Source organism: Euleptes europaea, chromosome 1, assembly GCF_029931775.1.
Source record: "Euleptes europaea isolate rEulEur1 chromosome 1, rEulEur1.hap1, whole genome shotgun sequence".
Lineage (NCBI taxonomy): Eukaryota > Metazoa > Chordata > Lepidosauria > Squamata > Sphaerodactylidae > Euleptes > Euleptes europaea.
The window spans coordinates 28,230,509-28,240,613 of NC_079312.1; the positions used below are offsets into that span (position 1 = coordinate 28,230,509).

General features: G+C 47.6%; 1 protein-coding gene across 1 annotated transcript; it reads left to right on the plus strand.

Annotated features, from left to right (window-relative positions):
• The first annotated feature begins 3,810 nt into the window (after positions 1-3,810).
• LOC130490371 (CD59 glycoprotein-like) lies at positions 3,811-9,772 on the plus strand. The gene is made up of 3 exons (XM_056864201.1): positions 3,811-3,876; positions 7,159-7,260; positions 9,573-9,772. Exons 1-3 carry the CDS (start codon positions 3,813-3,815, stop codon positions 9,767-9,769), a joined length of 363 nt encoding a protein of 120 aa, XP_056720179.1. The 5' UTR covers positions 3,811-3,812; the 3' UTR covers positions 9,770-9,772.
• The last annotated feature ends 333 nt before the right edge of the window (positions 9,773-10,105 follow it).

Below are 10,105 nucleotides of genomic sequence, written 5' to 3' on the forward strand. Positions count from 1 at the left end.
GGTGGATTTTACTGTGTGAACTGGCAAAATCCACTTGCAGACGAACGTTAAGGTGCGTTGAAAGTGCATTATTTGGTCTGTGTGAAAGTGCCAGGTAAATGTTCTTAGCCCGTCAGGTCTTTGTGGCACCAGAAGGCAAGCTGAACAAAACTCCCCTTTCTGCAAACCTGGGGTGGGGTGGGGATGTCTTCTTGCCAGTTTCTCTGAGGCCTGAAAAAGGGGTGACCTGGGTGGTACCTGCAGTGCCAGGCACCGTCTTTGTAGATCTGCCCTCTCTGCACCAGTGCAGGTAATCTGTTGGGTGTTGCAGTATCGAAAATGAAGGGAATTGGAACATGCCGGTCACAATTAACTACACCCCTGTGCTATTTGCAAGGGAGGCGAAGGTTTAGTGGGAGCTGTATGGGCTTATCATAGGATGTACATTTTATGCTGGCCTTTGGCTGTAATAAAGATGACTTCGATTTTGCAGAGGTTTATGCACATGAAGGCAGGAAGGGGCAGGCAGCGGAGGGAGGGTGGGAAATATCGCCACCGTTACAAAACAACAGGAGGTTCTCTGAGCTGTAGGGGTTAGAATGTTAGATCAGGATGTAGAAGGTCCAGGTTTGAACCCCCAATTTGCCACCGATTGTTGCTGGCTGACCTAGGGCTGGGCATACGTTCTCAGCCTAACCTACCTCACAGGGTTGTGAGGATAAAAGGGAGGACAGGAGAATGATGTGGGGTACTTTTGCTTACAGCTTGTCAGAAAAGGATGATGATCACTCTTTGCGTAGCTTCATCAGGTACTGCTGCGACTCTTTCAGCAAAACTTCTCATTCAGGCTCGCATTAAATAATGCGAGCTCAGTAAGCTATGGGGTCGGAGAGCAGAGCAAGCAGGGACGGACCCCTAGTCTAAACTGACAAAAGGCTGTGTTGGTTTGTCTGTCTGTAGCAGGCATAAGTCATTGGAAAATAAAGCTAGGAGCCTCCACGTTGGCCACCAGCTTCAGGGTGATTGTGGGACTGCAGTGCCAAAAATGAAGGGAGTCAGAACATCCTGGCCAGGATTAGCTCCAGAACTGTTTACTCCTAGAAGCCAGGAAGGTGGGCGCAGCACAAACAGGGAGGCTGAAGTATATCCCCTCCTTTACAAAACAAAACTTCAGACTATTTGCTAGTTAAGAAGCCTCCTGAGGGCAATGCTCATTGGAATAAAACTCTAAAGGTTGCAGCAGATAAAGTAACTGTGTTGGGAATACTTATAATTATAGGAGAAAAATATGTCCAAACACCACTTTGGGGGTTTCCTGCAGAGCACGCAGTGGCAGAGAAACGTTATAATGAATATAGCAAGCTAAGGAGTTGGTAAGTGGTGTGTGTGTGGATACATTGATGGTTGTGTAAACGTTGTAACTATGGAAAAGCATCCTGTATAGGTCAAACTGCAGCATAAACCTTTCACTTCAGATCGCAATAGAGCCAGCATGGTGTCGTGGTTAAGAGTGGTGGTTTGGAGTGGTGGACTCTGATCTGGAGAACCGAGTTTGATTCCCCCCTCCTCCACATGAGCGGCGGACGCTAATCTCGTGAACTGGATTTGTTTCCCCGCTCCTACACATGAAGCCAGCTGGGTGACCTTGGGCTAGTCACAGCTCTCTTAGAGCTCTCTCAGCCCCACCTACCTCACAGGTTGTCTGTTTTGGGGAGGTGAAGAGAAGGTGATTGTAAGCCGGTTTGATTCTTCCTTAAGTGGTAGAGAAAGTCGGCATATAAAAACCAACTCTTCTTCTTCTTCCAATAGGCATATAATGCCTCTCTAATAGAAACAAGTGAGATTCCCCTCAGAGCATCTAGGCGATTGCTTATAGAACCAGAGCTCTGCCAGTGCTGGAGGGGTGCCAGAAGAGACCACCACAGAAGTACCCAGCCTGCCTTCCCCTATCTCTGGGACTGGTGACTATCACTATGGTGGGCGCTGACTGCCCAGCACCTGTCTATGGGGAATGACAAGCAATTTTGAATGAGGGCTTCCCCACAGCTAGGCAGCCCAGTCTGTCTTGGGGGAGCTGTTTCTTCTTGCTGCATGCCCTCTGGGAGGCCAAAATGGTCCTGGAAAGGGCTATCTAAGGAAGTAATCTGTTGCCATTTGATAAACATTTCCACATCAGGAAAATATGAGGTGTGAAAACCCCTATACGTTGGGTTGGACCCAAAGATGTCTTCCAGCATGTGGAGGGAATCTTGCTTCCTAGAGGCACCTGTGTGAACAGACTGCTGGACTTGAGGGGCCTGGGTCTGATCCAGCAGGGCCTTTCTTATGTTCTTATCATATAGGATATATTAGTGTTTCTTAAGAGTGGGGGCCAGGGAGACAAAAACCCTTGGACCAGCCCTGATTCCCCTTTAAGTCTTCAAAACAAGACATTTTCAAAACAAGGATATCCTGCAGTCCTTCGTGGACTGCTTGCTTCCTTACCTTTGCAGGAAGAGACATTGTTGTGACCCAGGAGCCCAGTTTATGAAATTTGTTACCATTTGGTGAAACACTAGTTAATAAACCAAGTCAATTTGGCAATGGAGGAACAAATGAAATACCTTGTAGTGGACATAAAGGCAACTTGCTAACTTCTGTTTGTAAAGACCATGTATGATGTGCAGTGATTAAATTCGGGGGGGAGCGTACATATATATTGTCAAGGGAAAATCTATAAATGCATCATTAAGCAAGGTGAGGCTACCTGCCTCAGGTGGCTGATATAGGGATACCATTGAAGTGTAGCCAATTATTAATATGTTATATCTTTACTCTCATGGGGGCATCAATTGAATTTCCAGTCAAACACCCAAATAACTTGGGTAGATGGCATGATTGTTAATCTGCATGACTGTCAGTATTTATTTATTTCATTGATACCCTGCCTGTCTCCCCAACAGTGCGCCAAAGCAACTTGCCTTTTTCTCCTCTCCTCTATTTTATCCTCACAACAACCCTGTGAGGTGGGGTTAAGCTGAGAGTATGTGACTGGCCTGAGTTCACCCAGTGAGCTTCCATATCACATGAACACATGGAGCTGCCTTATACTGAATCAGACCCCAAAGTCAGGTCCATCAAAGTCAGGTCCATCAAAGTCAGGATTGTCTACTCAGACTGGCAGCAGCTTTGTGGGGTCTCAGGCAGGGGTCTTTCACATTACCTACTTGCCTAGTCCCTTTAACTGGAGATGCCGGGGATTGAACCTGGGACCTTCTGCATGCCAAACAGATGCTCTACCACTGAGCCACAGCTCCTAAGAACAGGAATTCAAACCTGGGCCTCCTAGATACCAGTCTCTAACCACCATGTCATGCATATAACAGAAGCTTAAATACAAGGTCTAGAGTGTTTACACTGTAAAACTTTAAAGCTGGATTTTAATAGAGTCCGCTTGGTGAAATAGTTAAAGTATCGGTGTGAGAGTTCTGCCTCCAACCCTGTTTACTTAACACAGCAGTCAAACATGCTATTTTGTCAAGGGATGGTGAAACCATGAGATACATGTTTCTCCTCCATTTAAGGACTTACACCGAGGCTTCCCTGTTAAGTTTTTGCCTTTATTTTAATTCCCCTTTGTTTTATTCCCCCAATTATCTCATCTTTTCACATGCTGCCTGACCATTCAGTCAGCCTGTCCTTCCCCTGCACTGGCTCAAATCTTCACTTGCTACAGCAGAGTGCTGGTCGAAGGCCATTCTTGAGCATCTGCTCCACCCCCTGCTAATCCACTGCAACGGCTGTATGGACCCTGGTGTTAACGTGTGTTTTCATTTCCAGATTCAGAAAAGGACATGGACAAAACAAAGTGCATTCTCATCACAGCCTTCGTCACTATAGTCGTGTTCTGCCATTCTGGTAGGTGTCTAAAAGTACTGTGTGTAAACTGAATTGCTGCATCTCCTACCCCTTACAAGTATATTTAAGTCCAGTAGCACCTTGTGTTGTGTTAAGTGGCGTTGACTCATGGTTACCCTATGAATGAAAGTCCTCCAAAACGTCCTATCTTTAACAGCCTTGCTCAGGTCTCGCAAATTGAGGGCTGTGGCTTCCTTTATTGGGTCCACCCATCTCTTGTTGGGTTTTCCTCTTTTCCTGCTGCCCTCTACTTTTCTTAGCATGATTGTCTTCTCTAGCGACTCTTTTCTTCTCATAATGTGACCAAAGTACGATAACCTCAGTTTAGTCATTTTCGCCTCTAGGCTCAGTTCAGGCTTGATTTGATCTAAAACCCACTGATTTGTTTTTTTGGCCGTCCTCGGTATCCATAACACTCTCCTCCCAACACCACATTTCAAAGGAATCTACTTTCTTCCTATCAGCTTTCTTCATTGTCCATCTTTCAACCCATACATAGTAATAGGGAATACGATAGCATGAATTAACCTGATCTTGGTGGCCAGTGACACATCCTTACACTTAAAGTAGCACCTTAAAGAGCAACAAGATTTTAAGGGTAAAAGCCTTTAAGAGTCAAAGTCCCCTTCCGCTTATACCTGAAAATCTTGTTCCTCTCTAAGGGGCTACAGGACTCGAATCTTGCTCATCTGCTGCAGACCAATATGGCTACCCTTCTTCCACTAACCCATTTTATCCTGCATTAGGCTTGTTGAATATTCTACTTTGCTACTGTTGATTAGGAGTGTTTCACGCCCATTCTGTATGAATGGATTACTCCTTCACAAAATCACACAAGGTTGGAAGAGACCACAAGGGCCATCCAGTGCAGAGGAAAGCACTGGCAAACCACCACGGCTCATCTCCTGCCTTCCAAACCCCTTGAGGGGTTGCCATGACCTACTTACATATTAAGATGAGGGTATGTCAAATTAATTACAGCCCAATCCCTATGCGGAATTAGACGCCTGAAAGATCCAGCTCATTATTCTGACCAGCAGGGGGCATTCCTTCTGTTTTTGTATTATCACCTATTATGTTAAAATGTTGAAGTCAGGATGAGGAAATGGTTCTTTGACATGTTGGTTTTTAAAAGAAAAATACTTATGAATTTTAAACATAGTCTTGAAGTGCCTTTAAAAGACAGGAAGATGTTTACTCCCTTATTTTTAGAGTTGCTCAATGCCACTACGGCACAGTGAACCGGCTGCCATTGCCTCTTGCCCAGATTTTATGTTTGGGTTTTGGAGAGGGGCTATAATACGAGGTCACCACTTCAAAGCAGCCATGAACTTGAGAGCCAGTGGTTAGAGTGTTGGAGTAGGATCTGCCATGGAAGCCAGCGTGGTGTAATGGTTAAGAGCTGTGGTTTGGAGCGATGGACTCTGATCTGAACCGGGTTCAATTCCCCACTCCTCCACATGAGCAGCAGACGCTAATCTGGTGAACCAAGTTGGTTCCCCCCCACTCCTACATATAATGCCAGCTGGGTGACCTTGGGCTAGTCACAGTTCTCTCACAAGTCTCTCAGCCCCACCTAATTCACCGGGTGTCTGTTGCGAGGGGTTTGGGGAGGGAATGTAATTGTAAGCCTCTTTTAGACTCCTTACAATAGAGAAAACAAGTCGTCTTCTATAAAAAGAAGCAGCGGATGCTAATTTGGTGAACAGGGTTGGTTTCCCCACTCCTACACATGAAGCTGGCTGGGTGACCTTGGGCTAGTTACAGCTCTCTCAGCCCCACCTACCTCACAGGGTGTCTGTTGTGGGGAGGGGAAGGAAAGGTGTTTGTAATGCCGGTGTGATTCTGCCTTAAGTGGTAGAGAAAGTCGGCATATAAGAACTAACTCTTCTTCATCTTCATTGGGTGACCTTGGGCCAGTCACACACCCTTAATCTAAACCAGTGGTCGGCAAACTCATTAGTCAACAGAGCCAAATGTCAACAGTACAACGATTGAGATTTCTTTTGAGAGCCAAATTTCTTAAACTTAAATGATATAGGTAGGTACACTGTTTATTAACTTAATAAACTTTAATTAAAGTTTTAAGTCTTAATTAAACTATAGGTACACTGAATAAAACTTGATATCATACTTAATAGTGATCTTATTTATTGATAAAAATTAAATTGTAAGTAAGGTATCCATAAAATTAAATCATGACAATGACTGACAAACACTGTACATTTTCCCCATCTGCATTCTCAAAACTCTGCAGGGGGCTTATTGTTGAGTTTTGAGAATCTGGATGGGGAAAATGTGCATCTGAGTGGCAAATCCAAGGCAAAACCTCCCATTCGTAAATGGCCAATAAGCCCCCATGCAGAGTTTTGAGAATCTGGATGGGGAAAATGTGCATCTGAGTGGCAAATCCAAGGCAAAACCTCCCATTCATAAATGGCCAATAGCCCCCCATGCAGAGTTTTGAGAATCTGGATGGGGAAAATGTGCGTCTGAGTGGCAAATCCAAGGCAAAACCTCCCATTCATAAATGGCCAGTAACCCCCCATGCAGAGTTTTGAGAATCTGGATGGAGAAAATGTGCATGAATCAAACATGGCTCCCCTCCCCCCCCCCGGGCCCTGACCTCCTTCTCCTCGCCGCCGCCTGGGCTTCTTCCTTCCTTCCTTCCCTCCCCGGCCGGCCTGCCGTCCGCCAGGCCGCCCCTCCTCAGCGCCTTGGCCTTGGCCTCCTCCGCCAGCCAAAACCAGCGTGAAAAATCCCGCGTGCTGATTGGCTGCCGCCGGCCCTCGAGCGCTGCATGCAAAACCCGGCCACGCTGTGAGGGGAGGGAAAGGGGGGAGGAGGGCGCTTTACCCCACACACCGCCCCTCTCGTGGGGGGGGGAATAAACCCGAAATGGGGCAGTGAGGAGAGGTTTCGTGGTCGACTTTTGGTGGGGGGGGCACGCGCCTCTTCCTCCTCAGAAACGTTTGGGTTTCCAGAGCCGCACTCAAGGAGCCAGAGAGCTGCATGCGGCTCGCGAGCCGCAGTTTGCCGACCACTGAACTAAACTAATGATAAAAAGGAGGACAGGAGGAGGGTCACTATTGGGGAGAAAGGTATAAATGACATAAATAAAACAAACTCACTTGGTGATTTTGAGGAATCCTGACTGAATCCTCCCCACCTGCAACAAGAGAGTGGGTAACCGTACTGAGGTCTTGCAAGGATCACTGAAGTAATACAGATGGATCATTTTGAAAATGTCAGCATTTAACACAACCTCTCTTTATCTCATAGGCGACGCGCTCCGATGTTACACCTGTGAACAAAGTCCTGTAGTGTGTCGGACCAATGTTACCTGTACTCCCGAAGAAGATGTTTGCTTGCAAATCAGATTTTGTATGTATATTATGCAAAATGTCTATTTATTTATATTTATGCCCTTGTAGCTTAAGGCAAATGACAAACCCACAACATGCAGTAAAACCAGATGAAGAGCAAAGTAAACCACTCTCATTCAGCTTGACTCCATAGATATTAAAGACTCTTTACCATTATTGTAAATGAGATTGAATGGATGATTTTTTTAAAATAGCCTGTGACAGAAGAGTAAAATTCCAATGGACTAAGTGAAATGTATGTGATTGTTACGGTCCTGACCAGGTATACTCTCACTTGTAAAAATCTGAATGTGTTTTGGAGGCAGCTGCCAGTACAGGGATGTTAACAATAACATGATACATGTCCTTGCCTTCCAGCGCATTCCTGAGCGGCTGGCATGTGGGGACGGTGGGGAAGAGGTGCGGCTGCATCACCTCCTAACCTATTCCCCTCACGCTGCCAGGACAAAAAAAGCCTTTTAAAGGCTTTTTTCGTTTTCACTGAGGCTAAAAGCCCCATTGAAAACAGCAAGGCATCCAGGGCCTAACGCCAGCTCCGCCCCTGGGAATGCCCCTCCAAGCCGGCACCGCAAGTCTCCACCGGCATTTACGTGGCGGGGAAACTGCGCCGGCAGAGGAGTGGCACACAGCTCCGCGGTGCTCAGGCACCAACGGAACTGCCCTTACCACCAGCGTAAGTGCGTCTAATCACAGCACAAGATGCCCTTACTCTGGTGGTGAGGTCACGCCGCCTCCTAAGGTGAATCGGCCCCCAGGCTCAGGAATGCACCGCAAGTGTTCCTTTGCTGTAGGAAACTGCCCTAGTACAGGGGGTGGAGAATCAGGCATGTGAATTGTTTAATAGATGACTCATTGTTTTGTCTGGTATTGGAATGTGCCATCAGGTTGAGCTCAAGTATGTTGACCTCATAGGGCAGTGATGGCGAACCTTTTAGAGACGGAGTGCCCAAACTGCAACCCAAAACCCATTTATTTATTGCAAAGTGCCAACAAGGCAATTTAACCTGAATACTGAGGTTTTAGTTTAGAAAAACCAACTTCCCTGGCTCCCAGCTGGGCAGCAGGGAGTCCAGGGAAGGGAGCGGGGCCTTTGAACTGCTCCGTGCTGCCTACAAAAACTGCATTAGAACTAATATAGCTGGGAACCAGACATCCATAGTGGTACCTTCACATTCAGAGGCAGTCTACCAATTGTGGGAGGGCTGTATTCTCCATTCTTGAGGAAGTCCTGGAGAGACCTAGCAGGCATTTGCTGGAATCAGGAAAGTTTTCAGGGAGGGAGGGAGGGAGGGAAAGGAAAGGAAGGAAGAGCTTTCTGGCCAGGGAAGGAAGGGGGCTTCTGGGCTGGTGAGCGAGGCGGCAGCCACCTCACGTGCCAAGGAAAGGGGGTTTTGGTGGGCAAGGGGGCTTCTGGGCCAGCATGAGAGGCAGCTGCAGCCTCACAAGCTGAGGAAAGGGGCTTTTGACGGGGGGGGGAGAGAATGGGGCTTCTGGGCCGGCGCGCTGCCATCCCGCTCGCCCAGGAAAGGGGTTTTGGAGGGAGAGGGGAAAGGGGGCTGCAGGGCAGCCGCCTCGAGCACGCAGGAAAGGGGTTTTTGGCTAGGAAAGGCATGGAGGGAGAGGGAAAGGGGGGCTGCAGGGCAGCCGCCTTGTGCACCCAGGAAAAGGGTTTTTGCCCATGGAAGGCATGGAGGAAGAAAGGGAAGGGGGCTGGAGGGCCGGCACGCGAGGCGGCAGCCGCCTCGTGTGCCCCGCAAAGGGGTTTTTGGCCGGGGAGGGGGGAGGGAGAGTGAGAAGGGGGCTGGAGGACGGTAGCCGCCTTGTGCGCCCCGCAAAGGGGTTTTTGGCCAGGGAGAGGGGAAAGGCTGGGCGGCGGGGAGTCCAGGGAAGGGGGCGGGGGCTTTGAAGTTCAAAGCCCCCACCGCCCAGCTGCGTGCCGGCAGACAAGGCTACGCGTGCCAGAGTTGGCACACGTGCCATAGGTTCACCAACACAGTCATAGGGTTTTCAAGGCAAGCGACAAACGGAGGTGGTTTACCATTTCCTGCCTCTGTGTAGCAACCCTGGACTTCCTTGGTAGTCTCCCATCCAAATACTAACCAGGGCCAAACCTGCTTAGCTTCTGAGATCTGACTAGATTGGGCTAGCCTGGGCCATCCAGAACAGGGTATTTTGGCTACAGATTTGGGGAAACCTCCTTCCGTTCTGATTTCTACAGAAAACACAGTTATTGTGCAATTGTTTTGAAAGTGTTAAATTTTCAGTTTCTCATTTTTTGGCGGGGGGGGGGTGATTTTCTCTTTCTTTCAGTGAATTTGAGAACATACAGCTGCTGGAAGTCGTCGCGATGCACCAGAAAAGAAGTTGCTGATGAATTTAACGCTGACAGTTTTCGATTCCTTTGCTGCTACAGGGATTTCTGCAACGGGGGCCCAAGCTTCCTGGCAGCCAGTACAGCTACCTTCAGTATTTCTGCAGTGACTGTGCTTTGGATGGTGTACCAGTAACAAGGGGATAAAACGTCACTTTACTCTATACATCTTTTTATTTTATTTTTCCCTTTGTGCTTGTATATGTCTGGAACAGCAGCTGTTTGGATAAGAGGCACATGGTTTTAACCAGAAAAGAGTTAAGAGATATGAGAACATCCTCTGTTTCTGTAACTTACAAGATAAGATGGGAAGGACTTTTGACTCTGTCCCTAATTGATCTATATCCTAAAGCCATAGTAACTGAATTATTGTGCCACTTGTAGAATTCTTGCTCGTGATCAAGTATGTAGTCTCAACACACAGTAGGTACCGCTTGAACATTTACTCCCCTGAGGTTTGGCACATTCACTC